The sequence below is a fragment of the Dermochelys coriacea genome, chromosome 11 (assembly GCF_009764565.3).
Source record: "Dermochelys coriacea isolate rDerCor1 chromosome 11, rDerCor1.pri.v4, whole genome shotgun sequence".
Lineage (NCBI taxonomy): Eukaryota > Metazoa > Chordata > Testudines > Dermochelyidae > Dermochelys > Dermochelys coriacea.
The window spans coordinates 2,447,936-2,467,019 of record NC_050078.2 but is presented as its reverse complement, the minus strand read 5'-3'; the positions used below and the strand labels follow the sequence as shown (position 1 = coordinate 2,467,019).

Sequence of the window (19,084 nt, the reverse complement as noted above, 5' to 3'; positions counted from 1 at the left end):
CGACATGGAACATCAACACACTGATATTCTCATCGCTTCTACCAACCTGAAGCTTAAGTACAGCGAAGGCCAAGGAGCAATCGATCTGAAGAGGACTGAATTGCAATAAAGCCCTAGCCAGAGACGTGGGAAGTAAGGGTGCGGTGGGGTCCCAGCTGCCGGCCCCTGCCCAGGGCTCCGCTCCTGGCCCCACACCCGCCCCCAGCTGTGGTCTCAGCCCCCTTATCCTTGTTTGGGTCCCCCCCTCCCGGAGGCACAGCCCTGCTCCCCACCTCGGAGCAGGGGGAAAGGGGGCTGGCTTTCAGTATCCCCACTACTAAAAATGTCCCAGCGCCACTGGCACTAGCAGACAACGCATACAGAAGGCGAGGCGTTAGTTCGTAGCACTGTGTTTTGAGACTATGGTTCACGAGAACAGGAGCTCTGGTGGCTTTATTAGCCAGCCAATCTTTGAGTAAAGTACCTAATCCCTAATCCCAAACCATTTTTAACGTCTTGCTTTTCATAACACAGCAGAGAGACTTTCACAATCTAACCATGCTGGTTGGTTAGGTAGAGATCTGCTGCCAAGAGTGAACTACCTGCGGTTGAGACATATGATTTAAACAGAGATTTGGAACGAAGAGTCCTTCCTCCTGCCTGTTTGACTTTGTGGTTCTGAACAGTTGGACGGTCACAACGATCACTTTATTTATTGACCAATGGCTGAATATGGGCAGGAATTAAATCAAATCTCTCTTGGACCACAGTCATGGAACTAAAAAGAAAAGGAGCTGTAGCTCACGAAAGCTTATGCTCTAATAAATTTGTTAGTCTCTAAGGTGCCACAAGTCCTCCTTTTCTTTTTGCGAATACAGAATAACACGGCTGCTACTCTGAAACCAGTCATGGAACTGTGATTGAATCTCTTGTGATGATATTATAAATTATTCGGTTTTGTTTGCTGTGTCAGAATGCCCGGCTTTGTGGACAGGTGATTTTTGTAGACGTTGCTCTTTAAATAAATAAAAAAACAAGAATTATATCTCTAGCTATTTATAGCCATCAACAGCTAGTTATTCATTTTCTCACATACGTGGCTTTTTAGCTCGACAATTAATTTAAATCTCGGGGGTTTAAAGCCTTTTTTGTATATTTTGCTGCTTTGTCTTCTGTTTGAAGGGGGCACCGTGTGCAGTAGCTTAGACTCTTGCTCAAAGTGTCATGGGATCTTTCACCGCCATGAGCGAGCGTATCAGTCAGTTGGTTTTATGCCTGAGTTTAAAAACAAGTTGGCGCTCTCTCCAGCGCAGCGCCCCCCGCTGGGTCGGCCACCCCGCTCCCTCCAGCGCAGCCCCCTAGCCCTGTCCTGTGATGTTGGGCTCAGCACTGACTCTGAAGAGTGAATGACCCCGCTGAGCACCCTCCAGCCTCCCCCCCACCCAGGTTTCTGGGTTGTCCTTGGGGGCTCTGGCCAAATTCTCATCGGGCCTGACCTTTGTAAGTTCCTTGGAGGCAGGGAGGTGGTGGTCTCCTGTTTGTGCATCCGGGGGCGCGGTCTCCAAAAGGCAGGAAGGCTGGGGAGATCTTACGCCATCTGGGCCTGATGTCATCATCGCTGCAGGCTGGTGCTGCTTAGACAGGAAATGGTGTTGCTTATTCATGAGCTGGTTAGATTCTCTAGGAGTCTAGGGCAGGTCACTGTCCCAGCTGTCTAGGCAGAGAATAACGCAGCAATATGGTCTCTTTCCCAGCAGGAGGCTCCGGCCTGTGCCGGGGAAGAGAGGAGGATGAGCCCCGCGCCCCCGTCTGCAGCGTCGCCCGGTTCGTGTCACGCTGTACTGGCTGACCCCGTTCCGACCTGCCGCCAGCATTGAGCGAGAGGATGGAGAACTGCGGGGACGCAGGGGTGCGGGGGAGCTCCCTGATGTGCCTCATCTTATGGCTCTCAGGCCCACTCTCGCTCTTCATCATCCTGGCCAACCTCTTCATCATCCTCGGGATCCTCTGCAACCGGAAGCTGCATGGCCCCGCCAACTGGTTCTTTCTCAGCCTGCTGTTGGCCGATCTCCTGGCCGGGGCGGCCCTGCCTTTCATCCCTTGGATGCAGTTCGAGGGTAGCCGGGGCTACCACAGCTGCTTCTTCATGCATGTGACCCCTAACTTCCTCTTCCTCGCCTTCCTGGCCAACCTGCTTGCGGTGCACTACGAGAAGTACCTATGCATCAGCTACCCGCTGCACTACCACCAGTTTTGGGTGCACCGCTGGGTGCCCCTCTGCCTGCTGCTGACCTGGGCACTGCCTTTGCTCTTTGCCTGCGTGCCAGTGCTGGGGTGGAACCATTGGGGACCCAGCTCCAACTGCTCCTACCACCAGGTCTTCCCCACTGCCTACCTCTACCTGGAGATCTACGGTTTCCTCATCCCCTCCATCCTGGCCATGGCCTTCATGTCCATCCAGGTGTTGCGGGTGGCCAGGCACCAGCTGCAGGAGATCAAGAAGGTGCTGCGCTCCGTGAACCAAGGCCAGGGCCCCTTGGAGCTGGAGCAGCAGCTGGAGCTGAGGCATGCCAAGTGCATCGCCAGCCTCTCCCTGATCTTCCTGGTGTGCTGGGTGCCCTACACGTCTCGGTGCTGGCCATCCAGAACCCCAACTTCGTCGACACGTACACCCTTGTCATCCTCACCTGCGTGGGCAGTGGCAGCGCTGCCGTGGTGCCCATCACCCTGGGGTTCAGCAACCGCCAGTACACTCAGTTCTGGAGGGATGTGATGGCCAAAGGCTGCGCTGGCTGCAGGGCACGGTGCTGCAAGCGAGGGGAGGCCGGACGCCACCACGGTGGGATGTCACAGGGCGGGGCCCCTTGCCCTCAGGCAGAAGGTGTGGCTCCAGCTACCAGCTCATGCCCTGGCCCCTGTGATGGAGACACCAAACCTGCGACTGTGGCCTCTTGCCACAACAAGGCAAGTCTGGGACTTGCTGGGGATGCAGCAGCTGAGGGGTCAGCATGGACCTTCCAGAGGGATCCAGTGATTTACTGGGCCGTTATATTTTAATGACCGAGGCGGGCAGTTAACCTCATCCTCCCCTGCCCACACATGGATGCTGGGCTGGTCATTCCTGTTTTCTGCACTTTGGTTGGCCTAAAGAATAAGCTTGGGTCTCAGGCCCCGGCCAGTCAGATTTCGGTATGTTAGTTTTTCAAGGCAGGCCATCGATTCCGTGAATGATCTCGACTTCTGAGTGGCTGGTTCCTCACTACACGATCCTCCCTCCTGCAACCTCATTGGCTGGGGTGGCTTCCATCTGGTGTGCTTCCATCCTACAACGATACTCATCAATTATGTTTGTTCTCCGGGGTTAAGACCTGAGTTTCTGGGCTGATGTGGGACGTGATCCTGCCGGGGTCTAGCGGCTGCCCTGACCTCTCTGGATCGGACCCCCCTGAATTCTCAGCTCTTTTGTTGATGTTGACCCCGCTGTGAATATGTGAGTCGCTGTGCCCCATCAGTACAGCCTACAGGGCAAGGTCTGTATTAGCGCTCGGAGTTAGGCCAATGGGGCTGGGAATTCCTGGAGCCCCAGTACCCTCGCTGGCGCAACTTGAAGAAACTCTCTGCCCCCAAGTGCGATTAGACGATAGCACCCCCGAAACAGTGGGGTTACTGCTGCTTGGGTCCCAAATCAGATTAGGGCCCGGCACCTCTGTGGGGTCAGAGACAGGAGCTTCAAGGGCTTATGTCACTTCAGGGCAGAGCTCTGTTGGTAGTCACTTTTCCTTCCTGTCCCCTGCTAGGCCGAGCTGCTGCTGGGTCCACCCGCAAAGTGGGAAACCAGAAACTCCATCCCATGCCAGCCTGGCCTCCAGATCTCCATGTGGGTAAAAACCACAGCCCCCAGGCAGCAAGCAGCGTTGGTGGAGCCCAGAAGTGACTGGCTGGAGACATTCATTGGTGGGGAGAGGAGCCTATGGGATTCATGCACCTTCGCCCCCTGTACGGCAGTGCCCAGGGCCGCCTCAGGTCTGGGTGCTCTTCAGCCTGGCTTTGAGAGCGCCAAGCCACTCCATGCACGGTCCACACCCCTCTCCTCGGACCGCCTCTCCCACTGAGAGGCACAAGTGTCAGGCCACGGAAGGGGTATCCCGCGCGGCGGGGTCCCTGCGCCTGGGATGTTCAGTTCCGGGCACACTAAGCCCCCCAACCCGGGTCCTGGACTCAGCCCAGTGCCTTCGCCCAGGCCCTGGCACCATCTCTGCCGCAGCCCCTGGTGTTGAAAGGAGATTCCCCATTTTAACCTCGGTCCTGGCTCGTAAAGCCCAGCCTGCAACCAGACTTCTGAGCCTCCCGCCACGGGCTAGTGCATTTGCTGCTGGGCCCTGTTCGTCCAGGGCCTGCGGCCCGGTTCCTCATACTGCTTGTGCGTCACTGGTTGGCAGCGGTGGGAGCCCCGCTGAACGGGGGAGGGAGTTGGCTGAGCCCGGGGTCCCGGCTCCCCTGGAATGGAGCGTCAGGTTCCCTCCTCCTTGGCCGCTGGGTCCCTGTCTGCAGCGCGCTCCCACCCACTGTTTATCCCGCAGCCCAGCAGCTTCCCAGGGGCTTCTGCTTTGCGACTGTTTATTTTTGTCCATGACTCTTTTTCCAGTCCTCATGGGGAATTTCCATCCTGGCTGGGCCTGCCCCCCCAGCCGGCTCCAGGGCCTTGTCCCTGGGCTCCCTCCTTGTTTAGCGGGCGATTCCTGGGAATGGCAGCGTTGGGGGCGATCCAGGGCTGAGGGCCGGAAGGACCTGCCCTGTCCTGCTGTGTCCCATCACCCTCCGGGCCCGGATCCAGCCCTGGCCAGGAGCTGGGGGTGGGGAAAGGACCTTGAGGGGGCTGGGACACGCCACGGGGAGACCAGCCCGTCCCCTTTTATGTCCAGCGGCTGTGAGTGAGGATAGTGCTGAGGGAAGGGAACCAGAGCGAGGACCAGGGCAGGGGCATCCAGGAACAGGTCTCTCCCAACGGCTCCACCAACGCCCCCCAATCCTGATCCCCAGCTTCCCCCCCAGATATTCCACTCCGGGCCCCCACCCTACTTTGTGGCTGCCCCACGGTGCCCCCACCACCCAGGCCAGGCTGGCGTGGGATGGAGACCAGCCAGGGAAGGCCCCTCTAGATGCCGGAGCGGAGCGAGACTGGCCCTGACAGATCCATCCCAGGCAGGTCTCTGGGGACCTGCTCCATAGCAGCTGCTGCTTTGATCGCCGAGTCTCAGTGCATCATTATAAACCAGCACATTGCACAAGAGGCGGCGGGAGGGTTCCCCTGTGGAACCCCAGGAGCCCCCCGAAGCCAGCCAGGGCGAAGACTGTCTGAGGCAGGCTGCCCCCTTCTGTGTGTGTGCGAGGGATGGAAAGGGGGGGCTCCTTTATACATTTCCTGGGGGTTCTGTTGCCTGCATGCCCCTTGCCTGTGTCCAGATGCCAGCCTGCAGCACCTCTATTCTCCCCCTGATTGTGGGGTCCCCTTTCCCCCACGGGGCCCCAATACCCATAGTGCTCTCATTTCCTTCCAGCTCCTGGTGCCCTGAATCTTCCCTGGGTCCTGGTCCCTGCAATCCCCCCATTCCATGCTGGGGCTCATATCTCGCTCCCCTGGGCCTTGTGCCTGTGGTATCCCTTCCCCTATCTATGCCATCTCTGGGCCATGTCCTGTTTTCCATATCACCCACCTCTTTGCTAAGCAAATCGGCCAGCCCAGGGATTTGCATAGGGAGCTGGCTCCATTGGAGAGACATGCAGGGCTTGCTGGCCCTTCGCACCAGCAATGGGCCTCGCCCAAGGCTGGCACTGCTGTTCCTGTCAGCGGCTTCACCCGGCTGCAGTGGCGCTGGGACTGGGGATGCTGCCGCACCCTCTGACTTGAAGCAGTAATAAAATACACCATCATCGTCACCGCCCCAGCCCGGTTGGGTCTGTTTGGGTCCGCCCCAGCCCGGTTGGGTCTAAGGTTCCACAAGTCCTCCTTTTCTTTTAGTTTGAACCAGTGTTTCTACTTGAACCAGAACCCAACCAGACCCAGAATTTTGTCCTGCCTGCCGCACCCCCCAGAAAGGTGGGTTACCGGCTAACAGAAAGGGCCAGCTTTTTTTGAGCTCACTTTTCGAAATGCAGCTGGGATCGTATGCTCGTTAGTAAATAAGCCAACGCAAGAGGCGTTTGAGTGTGGCCAGAAAGGCCTGGCCCAGGCTGATGAGCATGGGCTGAGACGAGGAGGAGGCCCGCCCCCAAGAGCAGGGAGGGAGAGGGATGTAGCAGGGGGTCAAGAGCTAGCGGACCACTTTCTGAGACTCCACCCTGGGGGGAGAAGAGGTGGGATTGTCCCTTAGCAATAACTCTTCAAACGCAGAGGAAAAGGTAACGGTTTGCAAATCCTTCTCCTCCTCTGACAGGTCTCCTTCTGTCCATCCCCAACCCCTGAGGCAGCGCCTCACACCCATGCCCCAAACTGCAATATCTCTTCACCACTGGGATCCAATACGCCGGTGCAGGTATCAGAAGCTGGTACTTGAGTTCGCTCAAAGTGTTCATAAAAAACTGACTATTTGTTCGACAGCCCAAAAAAACCCTAGGAAATCTCGTGTGAAATTAAAATTAACAAATAAATTAGTGGTCAAACAATCAGAAGAGTTTCCATTTTACATTTCAACTCTCTTTTTGGAGTTTGGGTCCACTAAGATTGAGATCTGAGCTGAGCCGGGAGCCGAACCGTTATTGTCTTTTGGTGGCTTGAACTGGAACCAGACCCAAACACTCTGAATGCAACTGAATCTGGGCCTGAACTGAGCCAAAATAAATACCGGGCCGATGCCCTGCCCTTAGCGCTGCCCAGGAGTGCAGCTGTAGCAGATGAGATCGGAGGTCTCCTCTGTCCCCTTATGATTCTGACCAGCCACCGCATCTCTCACTGTCCGACCGAACTAGGCCATCCTCCCAGCACGTACCAGCTGGCTGGTGGGACAATGTGCTGCTAGCGAGGGCACCACGGCGGGCGCGAAGGAGACTGCACCCAGAGGGGAGCAACCAGTGCTGCTGGAGATGGGCAAGACACTAGACCCCCCCCCGGGTGACTGTCCTGGACCTATAAGGAATAGGAGCGACTCTCATAGGGGAGTGGACAATAGGGGCAGCCCTGGCTCAGGGAGGGAGAGCTATGGGGAAGGTGGACCACGGTTTCAATGGCATTCCACTGGATCTTTTGCATTGACAGCGAGAGCAGAATGTGGCCAAACACTTTCACCGTTTTCCCTTGGTTACATCTGTACCCTGGCTGTTTCCTCCGGCCCAAGAGCTCACGATACAGAACCAGGGCAGATCAAATGGGACCCGAACACACCCAAACCTCGGAACCAAAGTCCACGAGCTAAACAACCAACCGCTCAGCCGCTTTGCATTTGTGTTGCTACCTAGCTATTGCCTTGTCTTCTCATTTGGCTGTAAATCTGGCTGCCACAGAGTTAATATAGGTCGGACACCTTCCCCTTCTCTCAGGTGTAGACCCAGTCCCCATGCCGTAGCCCAAACGATCTGCTCTATGGGTGGCGGTTAGGCAGGTGAAGGTGTTAATGTGGGTTGAAGGATGTCCCTGGTCATATAGCTGAAGCATGGCCCCACTACCTGTGAGTTCCCAAGCTAAGCCGTCTCGAGTGGCTGGCACTTGGATGGGAGATGCTCCAGGTAAAAATTCATGGGTTTGAAGGCCCAAAGGGACCTTTCCAATAATCTAGTATGACCAGGCCAGTGATTCCTGTATCATCCCCATCACTTCTGTTTGGGCTAGATCATCCAGTCGTGACTTCCAGAAATGAAGGATCCAGATGAGATGTTCCAATGGGTAATTACCCCGGTACCAATTCCAGTGATAACGCAATCCCTGCGTGTCTAGCTTGGGAAGTGCTTGGAGATCTCTCAGGCTGAAAGGCAGCCGAGAGAGACGCAGGGCAGGGTTCTTGCTCCCATTCAGGGGAAATGGAAAGAGGCCCCCGATTTCATTTCCTGAGCTGATGGCCTTTTGCTTTGGCTGGTGACAAACTGAGTTGACCTGGGAAGCTCAGGCCGTCCCTCGAGACACATCTTGCAACCAGAAATAGGATCTGCAGCTGCACCTCACTTCTGCTTCCCTGCTGGGGGCACTCTGGGAGAATCTCAGCAGCATGTGAATCAGCAAGGGTGTGAGGAGGAGAGCACAGTGCCTGGAGACGACCTGTCTGGCCTCAGCTGGACTCCCGGGGCGGGGAGCGGAATCTCCCTGAAGCATCACTGTCATGGAGCCGGTGGCCCGCCACAAGGAATCAAGCCCTCACTGGCTCCATGACGGCGCTAGGAACTCCACCTGTGGTACCGTGGGCGGGGGCTTATTTGCCATTTGGTAGTGGGGCATCTGAACCCTATAAAAAGGCTGCAGGATCAGTCCAGATGGGGCTCCCCAGGTAGGGAGAAGGAGGGGAAAGGGCTAGGGAAGGGCCGCGAGCAAGGAGAGGTCATGAAAAGGTAGCTCCCAGGGAGGGAGTGGATAATTTGAAAGCACTGAAGAAGGAGAGAACTAAAAGGCTTGCTCCTAGGGAAGGTGCAGGGGAATGAAGAGACCGCTCCGGAGGAGGGACTGCTAACCTCAGTTTGGATGGGGAGGAATGGGTGGGCCTAGAAGGCCAGGGGCTCATGACTGCTTTAGAGAAGAGAAGAATGAACTGGAGATTAAGACTGTTTCCGGAAGCCAGACTGACTGCGTCAGTTTTCGTTCCCGAGGCCTTGCTGACAAAGCCAAGAGCTTGTGTTGGACTGGTTTCCACTGGGAGAAGGGAAATGGAGCGGCTCACGGCTGTGAGTGCCAGCTTCCAGGCAGACTGGCAAGAAGCAGGGCAGAGACCCCGACCTGGTGGTATGTTCTATTGTTAGATTTCACCAACCCAGTCACAAGTGTGAACTGTTAACTGTTGGTTTTCCCGCAGTGAATTAGTTGGTGTCACACAGGCCCAAATCCTGGTTGCAATCTTGGACAATCACATGCCACATTTCCAACTCTGGTGATTTTAGCAAGAATCGCACGGTACTGGATGTTTTACTTAAAGCCCCAGCATCTGGAGTCATGTGATTAGGGGAGAATCTCAGCTGTCTGTAAAAAAAAAAAGTTTCTAGCTCTCCTGGCTGCAGAGCAAAACCTGAGTGTGTGACCTGAGGGCTCAAAAGCCAGAAGGCAAAGAAAGGAACTCAAAGTGTAGCTCTTCAAATCTCATGATTTTTAAGACATGCCAGCAATTTTTTGGGGCCTGTCTCATGAGTTTCTAATGTTTCTGGCTGGTGGCACCATGCATCTCATGACGGGAGCCTCTTCCATCTCCTAAGAGCACAGGATTTCTAGCCTTCCCCGGAGAGGCACAGACATAGATGGAAATGACTTACGAGGTCCTAGCTCTCCCCTGTGCAAGAGCTGGGACAGGAGTGATCCTTCAATGAGTTCTCCAGTCTAGTTTTAACTGACTCAAGCAACGTGCCTTTCACCGTGTCTCTAAGCTCATGGCTCTCTCTCTCTCTCTCTCTCTCTCAGCCTAATTGGCTTTTCTGATGCACTCATCGCTTTGAGATTGGTTGGAAATGATCCCTCCAGGGAGCAACCAGGAAAAAAAACTTAGCCACCAGGTGCTTGCATGTCACACGCTGAGTTGCTTTAAAGTTGTCCCCTAGCATGATGCCACCTCCCCAGTGTAGCAGTGAGGGGCATCCTAATGAATGCCTGGAAGGGCCCACCTCCGCAGCAAGCTTGCAAGCTGATTAGCTCTGCCCTTCAGCCTCCTTGTGCGTATGTCCCACAGAAAGGCAGGGAGCTATATTCCCAAACACCAGGCCAAATCCACCCTGGCGTAATGCCACTTGCTTGGGTGGCATCTAGGCTCTTGGCCTATTCTCTTCGGCAGAGCACAGCACCACCTGGAGGAGACTGGGCAACTTTCGTATTCCCGGCACGACATGGGGAGAAACCTTGCTCGGATGGGCAAGGTCCAGTTGCACATTCAAAGCCAACCTGAAGCATTTAAAGTCTGTTTTAATAAAATGCCATTTCTGGGTTGATCTCTCTTCTTATGTTGATGCCCATCACCGTAGCATTGAGCCACTAGGCTGGGTTCACGTTCCCTGCTATAAAACCCCTGTCTAAACTCTTGAGAGCAAGCCCCTTAGAAAAGGAATTAGCCTTTTACATGGCATGAGGAAGAGCCAGCTGGAACAAAACGGGACGCTCAGCCTGGGTTCAAAGCGGCCATGTGTGTTGGGATAACTCTTGGTGAAGCAGGGGGAAGGGTGCGCATGGCAGATTAGCCTCACTTGTGTCTTGTTTAACCTGACCATTTTATATTAAATGTGGGCCAGATGCTGCTCTCAGTCACTGGTGTAAATCTGGAGTCACTCCACTTCAGTGGAGTGACTCCGGATTCAAAGCCTGTCACGCTATTTAATAGTGTCTCCCACAGCCTGGATCACAAAATGCTGAGCAGCTACTAACCCCAACACACAGCGGAGCCCGTAATGATGACAGGGACCAGCTGACTTTGACAGGCCTGAACTGGGGTGCAGGGAACAAATCGGGCCCATGATATTGTCTGTGTAGATTGTCACTGTGGGAAAGGGCCTATCTCTCACCGCGTGTGTGTGCAGCTCTCCACGCAGGCGGCTGGGATCTCAGGTACTGCCCTAATGCAATGCCACCAGCATGTGTCAAAGCAAAGGACAATTACCATGGGCTGCAGTTTAAATGGTGTTTCTAGTGGCCTGCCCTGGGGCTTGACATCTACCCCCAAGCCACTCTTGTGTCCCGTGCTGGGGAGAACAGACCTGCTATCATCCATTCTGACTTACTCCAGAAATGCGGTTTAAATATTTTTGCTGGACGCAGAGTAATTTTGGACTCTCTGTATAAAGATTAACGGTAAAGCGCTCTCTCCCCGACTTGGCTTCAGATCCAGGCTCTGACCTCCTGTGTGCCCAGCGCTTTGTACCCCTCAGCTTTTACAGGCACCAGGGATGCCAAATGTTCCTGGGTTTGTCGGTGCCTGCAGCTTGCACAACACAGCGTTGTCCTCTCTGCTGTGAGACGTGCCTTGCTTGCCTGTCCGGGCGGGGGACCCCCAGGTGCTCTCTGGAGCTGTGTCTGTGCCAGGGGATTGGACCGCCGCTAATTGAACCGATGCGACTGCACTCGTGTAAACTCCCACTGCGCAAGCCAGGTTGCATCAGTCACAGCTTTGCCCTGTGTCCACACGACCTGCAGCTGTGCTCACTTCTGGGAGCCTCACCCACAGTTCCTCCCACAGCCCAGTGGGACTGGGGGGGAGTAGAGATCAAACTCCCATAAACCCCTGGCAAAACCCCATAGTTCTGGTGGAAACTCCCATAAACCCCCAGGGGCTGCTACCGTGCCCTTGGCCTTTTCTCCCCATGCCTGCTCAGCATCAGGCTCCCCACGGAGCAGAGGGGGTTGCTGTGGGAGCTTTGGGAAAGCAGCTGCTGGGTGGTGGTGGAGGGGTCCCCGCAGGAGCCCCGATGGGGTTTTCTTTTGCTATAGTGGTCATGCCTCCTGTCCTTTCTCCTCTGCAGACACTGGTTCTGCATGGCACTTGCAATTGATGAATAGGGTTAGTAGAGAAGGGCGCTCGAGAGGTTGTCCAGTCCCACCCCCAGGACCAAGTAACCCTGGACCATCCCTGACACGGGTTTGTCCAACCTGGTCTGAAAACCCTCCAGATTCAGGGATGCCACAATCTCCCTGGGAAGCCGATTCCAGAGCTGCATGACCCTGGGTGTTAGGACATTTTTCCTAATCTCTCACCTAAATCTCTGCACCTAAATCTTGATGCAGATTAAGCCTGTTGCTTCTTGTCCTGCCTTCAGTGGGCGTGGAGAACTATGGATCCCTGTCCTGTTTAGAACTGACCATATTTGAAGACTAATCAGGTCCCGCCTTGGGCTTCTGTTCTCAAGACCCAGTTTGTGTAACTTTTCCAGTGGAGGCCTCCCCAGTGCCGAGCCAAGCGGGACCGCGATCTCCCGCGTCTTACATGCGACGGTTCTGTTAACACACCCCGCAATGGGATTCGCCTTTTCGCAGCTGCCTCACATTGTTGACTCTTGTTCAGTCTCTGACCCACTCGATCCCCCTAGATCCATAGAAGGTGGAGGTTGTAACACCAGCAGCCCGTCTCTCCCCCCCCCCCCAGTGCAGGCCCAGCCAGACTGGACTGGCCGCTTGCACTCCAGCGCTGTGTGGGTCCAGGCTGCATCGTCCAGCTCAGGCTCCAGGTCTCCCCTGGACATTCGGACAGCACTGAACACGCTGCTGGGGTTGTATCAATGGACCAGGCCATTACACTGGCGTGGGGGGGGTCAGCTCAGCAAGACTGGCTCTCCCTCCATTAAACACGCCCGGTCAGATGCCAGCCAGCTGTGGGCCAGAGGTGGCTTTTGAATAGGGTGACATTGTGTGGGGATAGCCCGAGCCCTTCCCTGCCCCACCCACAGGGGCTGACCCGAGCCCTGACCCCATCCACACGCAGGGCTGACGTCGCTGATTACACACACACACGGAGGTTCCTCTGCACCCCACTTTTTTGGCAAACTGGGCATTTGTCCCAGTTGCGCTTGCCAGCTGATCCTGACAACAGAGGCAGAGCAGATGAGGTGCGAGTGGCCTTTCACAGGGCGCGTTCCCACGGAAAATATCTGTGTTGCGGGGGCCGAAGGAGATCAGCCGCAAAGGGCTCCCGCGGAGAAAGGACGCAGCAGTCCAGAGGGCTGTTAAGTAGCCAGTGTGAGTCACTCGCTGTCTGTGATGGGCGTCTCGAACCCACCCCCTGGAGTCTGTGTCCTCGTCTAGGCAGGGTGGTGGTTCCTTTTTTAGCCCGTCCATCAAAGGGTCTCCTGCACCCCCGTCCCCCCACTGCCATGCAGCTGTCCTTAGGATCTCCCCCTGGGACCCTTTGGAGGTATTCCTTTCCCAGCCCAGAGTGGGGCGCTGTGGCACATTAGAAGCCAGAAGCCCATTGCCCCCTGTGAGGGCATGGGTTTGGGTGGCCGTTGCATGTCAGTTGCGTGTACACAGTCCCTATGCTGTGAGCGGTGTAAACAGTGGTGGAGTTAGTTAGTGGGGCTCAGTGCACAGCTTCATTTTCAGCCCCCCCTCCCCTCGGGACCCAGCCAAGAAAAGGACCATTCTCGCTTTTCTCCCCCGTTTTTCATTTTTAATAGCGGGGGTGCTGAAAGCCAGACCCCTATCCACCCCAGGTGCGGGTCCAGACCTGGGTGTGGGCCACGGGGTGGCAGCCGGGACCATAGACATGGGACGGCAGCGTAGCCTGGAGAGCCCCGGGCGGTAGCCAGGACCCCAGGCACCCAGGAGGCAGCACACAAACAGAGCCATGGGGCTGGAGAAGGGGACAGGAGACACCAAGATCTTCACAGCTGAGGACAGTTTCGGGCGCCCTGGCAGCCCCGCGCTGGCCGGCCCGGAGAAGCAGGCAGAGACCTGCGTGGGCCGAACACCCACCTGAAGGTGATGGGGGTGCACAGCTCCATCGGCGGCCACCTGAGCTCCCCGCTGCCTTCGTGCGCTGATCTCTGCTCGCCTCCCCTGGCTGCTAGGTCCTTGCAGAGCAGGTGGCTGTGATCCCCCTTAGCTGCCGAGACCACGCTGTAGCCCCTGTGGCCGGGCTCAGGCACCTCCCCGTCTTCCCAGGAGCCCGGGCGGTTTTGTGCTCCTAACAATATGCTTCAACATAAGTGGCTGTAACGATGCTGGCTTTGGTGGGACACTTCTGAGAGTATCAATTCAGGACAAATTGCATAGAGCAGGGCAGTTACAGCCCAAGGCAGGGTTTCTCCACTTCCTAAGGCACACCCAACCAGCCAGACAGAGAGGACTTTGGTTTTACCCCACTGCCTAAACACAAGTCACACAAGCAACTTCAGTTTCCCAGTATCACCACCAGTGCCACTCGTTATGGGGATGAATGGTTATGAAAACCAATACCCCAGTAAAAGAAAAAAAGGTTCTCCTGATCCCAATGGACCAAGCCCCAGACCCAAGTCAATGTACAAGTCAGATCTAACCCACAAATCACACTGTTGCCAATCCTTTAGAATCTAAAATCTAAAGGTTTATTCATACAAAGAAAGAAATACAGATGAGAGCTAGAATTGGTTCAATGGAATCAATGACATACAGTAATGGCCAAGTTCTTGGTTCAGGCTTGTAGCAGCGATGGAATAAACTGCAGGTGCAAATCAAGTCTCTGGAGAACATCCACAGCTAGTATGGGTCCTTCAGTCCTTTGTTCAGAGCTTCAGTTTGTAGCAAAGTCTCTCCAGAGGTATGAAGCAGAATTGAAGACAAAACAGAGGGGTTTCCAGGGCCTTTTATATCCTCTGCCCTGTGGACGATCACAGCAGCAAGATGGAGTTTGGAGTCACATGGGCAAGTCACATGTTCATGCATGACTCCGTTCTTTACAGGCTGACGCCACTGTTTACATGTTAGTTTGAATGTTCCCAGGAAGGCTCAGATGTGGACTGGCATCTCTCAAAGTTCATTGTCAGTTAAGTGTATCTTGATTGGGCACTTACTGAGACTAATCCTTTCTCAAGAAGTTGACCAAATGCATCGCTGAGGCTACTTAGAATCAAAACACACTGAGATACACAAGTACATAGCCAATATTCATAACTTCAACTACAAAAATGATACACACATGCAGATAGAATAATCATAACCAGCAAATCATAACCTTTTTATAGACACCTCACACAACAATCTTTGTACAATATTTCCCAAAAAAATATAACAGTGGTTGCAATGATCTATACGGTCACAGGTTATGTCCGTAATGTCACAATGGCGCGGGGCGGCAGCCGGGTCTCTGGGCGCGGGGCGGCAGCTGGAAATCTGGGCGCGGGGTGGCGGCGGAGCCCCTCAGAAAATGTGGGGTGCTGCAGCACCCCCTGCATCCATACTTCCCACGCCTATATTTTGGGGCCCCTGTCGGTGGTGGCCCCAGGCCACAGCACGGTCTGTTTCGGGGTAAATCTGCTCCTGGTTGTGAAGTACCTGGCTAAGTGTGCATGCGGTGACATCGCCATCTTGTGGCTGAGACCCATGGCGTATAAAAGCTGTACTACTTCGGCAAGCCAGGGGATGTATGCTTTCAACTCTGGAGCTAGAGGCATGAGTTATGGAAGCCCGTAGGTCGTGGGATCTGTTCCTGCTGCTGAGAGCAGTGTCTATGTGCACATAGGTTTGGGGTTGCCCATGTGTGCTGCTTTCAGGGCTGCTGCAAGCCTAAGCTGAATGGTGGGGGAGATGGACAAACTCAGGTTGACGCTGCTCCACCGTGAGCCCAATAACTGGGAGCGAGTCACCACACTGGGGTTATCAGGTGCTGAGGCTGATGGGGAAGGATCAGAGAAGGGAGGGCCTAGGGGCTGAGACCCAGATGCAAGGGTCTGCTGCAAACCAGGATCTGCTGTCTCGCTCGTCTCATTACCCACATGCTGAGCACAGAGGTTGGGGTGGCTGGTGGCAGGAGAGGTGGGGTCTCCCACCTGAAGGAGTCCCTATGCCCCTGCCCTCAGGGATGGGAGGATGGGGGGGGTTGCTCTCCAGGACCCAGTCACACCTTGGGCTCTTGGCCAACAGAGGGCTTTTGGGAGGGGGGCGTTAGGAAGGATTGGATTCCCTGGCTCCATCTGGTATTACGGGAGGGGACGTTGTGGTCAGGACGCCTGGGTTCTATTCCGGGCCCGGTCTCCCAGCATGTGCCATGGCTGAGGATACGCACTAGACCGGGGGGCCACACGGCTTGGCTTCCTACTGCCCATTAGCACATGAAGGATAGTCTCCTTTTCCTGTGTTTTGGCCTTAGGCCTGATGACGTCCTGCCCCCATCCAAAGGGGACAAATCACCCATATCCCTCCACAAGCACCAAACTGCCTTTAAAGGGCAAGGAATTGTCCAGTTTGTTTCTGAAAAGCACCAGCTGCGCTGGCACACCGCACAGCCGGGGGACGGGTGGGACGCTGCGGGGACCTGCTGTCAGACACAGCCGGGGGCTGGCGGCCGAATGCTTTCCAATAATAAATTAGGCTGATTGCAGAAGAGTAGAGCCTGTCTCTTTGACATAACCCAGCCACAGCCCATTTCCTGGGGGTTCTGTTGCCTGCATGCCCCCATCTATCTCACTCCACCACTGATCCTTTATCGCCTTTGCTTCAGTTAAATTTGTGTCTCTTAATATTTAAATTCTTAATTCGGTGGTTCCAGCTTACTGTCCAGGGCTCAGGCTTCATTCTCACGTGGCTAAAGCAGCCACTTTCTCCTGCAGAGCAGCCACGCAATGAATCTTGATGCATGGGGGGGGGGGAATCAGAGAACATCCAGGGTGCAGCCCCTGCCTCTAGCATCCATCAGCTGGGACCTGGCCCTAACCATAATGGACCTTGTTGTCCTGCTAAGGAGACTGGAGAACCTCACACGTGAAGGTTGGAGAAGATAACAGCACTTTGTCCTTCCAACAGAGGAGATGGGGGGGGCGCTTAGGACACCATTTCCAAGCCCCCACCTCAAACTTCCCTCTCTCCCCGTTATTCCAACACCCAACAAGCTCCAACACCTGGAACTTTCCCAATTTGGTACCCAGCCCCCATCTTAGAACATAAGAATGGCCAGACTGGGTCAGACTAAAGGTCCATCCAGCCCAGTATCCTGTCTTATAACGGTGGCCAGTGCCAGATACTTCAGAGGCAATGAACAGAACAGGGCAATTATTGAGTGATCCCTCCTGTCGTCCACTCCCAGCATCTGGCAGTCAGAGTCTAGGGACAGTCAGAGCATAGGGTTACATCCCTGACCATCCTGGCTAATAGCCATTGATGGACCTGCCCTCCAGGAAGTTATCTAGTTATAGTTTTGGCTTTCACAACATCCCCTGGCAATGAGTTCTACAGGTTGACTGTGTATTATGTGAAGAAATACTTCCTTTGGTTTGTTTTAAACCTGCTGCCTATTAATTTCATTGGGTGACCCCTTGTTCTTGTGTTATGTGAAGGAGTAAAAAAGGTGGAGAAAGTGGGGAGGCTGGTCTAGAGTTGATTTTGAAAAATTGGGAAGAACTGGTTGAGATTTTGAAAGTGGAAGGCAGCTTGGGTGAAAGTGATCATGAAATGGTCGAGTTCATGATTCTAAGGAACGGTAGGAGGGAGAACAGCACAATACAGACAATGGATTTCAAGCAGGCAGACTTTAGCAAACTCAGGGAGCTGGTAGGTAAGATCCTATGGGAAGCAAATCTAAGGAGAAAAAACAATAGAAGACACTTGGCAGTTTTTCAAAGAGACATTATTAAGGGTGTCTTAAGAGCAAACTATCCCACTGAGTAAGAAAGACAGGAAGTCTGGCCAGAGACCACCCTGGCTTCACCAGGAGATCTTCAATGATCTAAAACTCAAAAAAGAGTACTACAAAAAGTGGAAACTCTGTCAAATTACAAAGGATGAATAAAAACAAATAACACAAGTATGTAGGGACAAAATTAGAAAGGCTAAGGCACAAAACGAGATCAAACTAGCTAGAGACATAAAGGATAACAAGAAAATATTCTACAAATACATTAGAAGCAAGAGGAAGATCAAGGTCGGGGGGGGGAGAAGACAATAACAGAAAACGTGGAAATGGCAGAGATGCTTAATGACTTCTGTGTTTTGGTTTTCACCAAGAAGGTTGATGGCGATTGGACATCTAACATAGTGAATGCCAGTGAAAATGATGTAGGATCAGAGTCTAAAATAGGGAAAGAACAAGTCAAAAATTACTTAGACAAGTTAGATGTCTTCAAATCACCAGTGCCTGACGAAATGCATCCTAGAATACTCAAGGAGCTGACTGAGGAGATATCCGAGCCATTAGCAATTGCAATCTTTGAAAAGTAATGGAAGACAGGAGAGACTCCAGAAGACTGGAAAAGGGCAAATCTAGTGCCCATCTATAAAAAGAAAAATAAAGACAACCAGGGGAATTACAGACCAGTCAGCTTAACTTCTGTACCCGGCAAGATAATGGAGCAAATAATTAAGCAATTAATTTGAAAAAATCTAGAAGATAATGAGGTGATAAGTAACAGTCAGCTTGGATTTGTCAAGAACAAGTGGTCTCAAACCAACCTAATAGCTTTCTTTGACAGGGTAACAAGCCTTGTGGATGTGGGGAAGCGGTAGATATGGTATATCTTGACTTTGGTAAGGCTTTGATACTGTCTCGCATGACCTTCTCATAAACAAACTAGGGAAATGCAACCTAGATGGAGCTACTGTAAGGTGGGTGCATAGCTGGTTGAAAAATCATTCACAGAGAGCAGTTATCAGTGGTTCACAGTCATGCTGGAAGGGCATAATGAGTGGGTCCTGCAGGGATTGGTTCTGGGGCCGGTTTTGTTCAATATCTTCATCAACGATTTAGATAATGGCATAGAGAGTACACTTACAAAGTTTGTGGATGATACCAAGTTGGGAGGGGTTGCAAGGGCTTTGAAGGATAGGATTACAATTCAAAACGATCTGGACAAACTGGAGAAACGGGCTGAAGTAAATAGGAAGAAATTCAATATGGACAAATGCAAAATACTCCACTTAGGAAGCAGCAATCAGTTGTACATATACAAAATGGGCAATGACTGCCTAGGAAGGAGAATTGCAGAAAGGGATCTGGGGGTCATAGCAGATCGCAAGCTAAATATGAGTCAACAGTGTAACGCTGTTGCAAAAAAAGCAAACATAATTCTGGGCTGTATTAGCAAGACACGAGAAGTAATTCTTCCGCTCTACTCCGCGCTGATTAGGCCTCAGCTGGAGAAGTGTGTCCAGTTCTGGGCACCACATTTCAGGAAAGATGTGGACAAATTAGAGAAAGTCCAGAGAAGAGCAACAAAAATGATGAAAGGTCTAGAAAACATGACCTATGAGGGAAGATTGAAAAAAATTGGATTTATTTAGTCTGGAGAAGAGAAGACTGAGAGGGGATATGAGAACAGT

At 53.5% G+C, this 19,084-nt stretch overlaps 2 protein-coding genes across 2 annotated transcripts in view; both read left to right on the top strand.

Moving 5' to 3' along the window:
- GPBAR1 (G protein-coupled bile acid receptor 1) overlaps positions 1 to 7,742 on the top strand; it is a 16,604-nt gene extending 8,862 nt beyond the window's left edge. Inside the window, 2 exon segments of the mRNA XM_038422850.2 lie at positions 886 to 2,600; positions 2,603 to 7,742. Coding sequence (XP_038278778.1) covers positions 1,865 to 2,600; positions 2,603 to 3,036 — 1,170 coding nt within the window. The 5' untranslated portion in view covers positions 886 to 1,864 and the 3' untranslated portion in view covers positions 3,037 to 7,742.
- LOC122458040 (angio associated migratory cell protein) overlaps positions 1 to 19,084 on the top strand; it is a 27,163-nt gene that overhangs the window by 4,954 nt on the left and 3,125 nt on the right. The window contains exons 2-4 of the mRNA XM_043504847.1: positions 7,750 to 7,761; positions 7,839 to 7,845; positions 18,937 to 18,943. Coding sequence (XP_043360782.1) covers positions 7,750 to 7,761; positions 7,839 to 7,845; positions 18,937 to 18,943 — 26 coding nt within the window. The remainder of the gene's footprint in view (positions 1 to 7,749; positions 7,762 to 7,838; positions 7,846 to 18,936; positions 18,944 to 19,084) is intronic.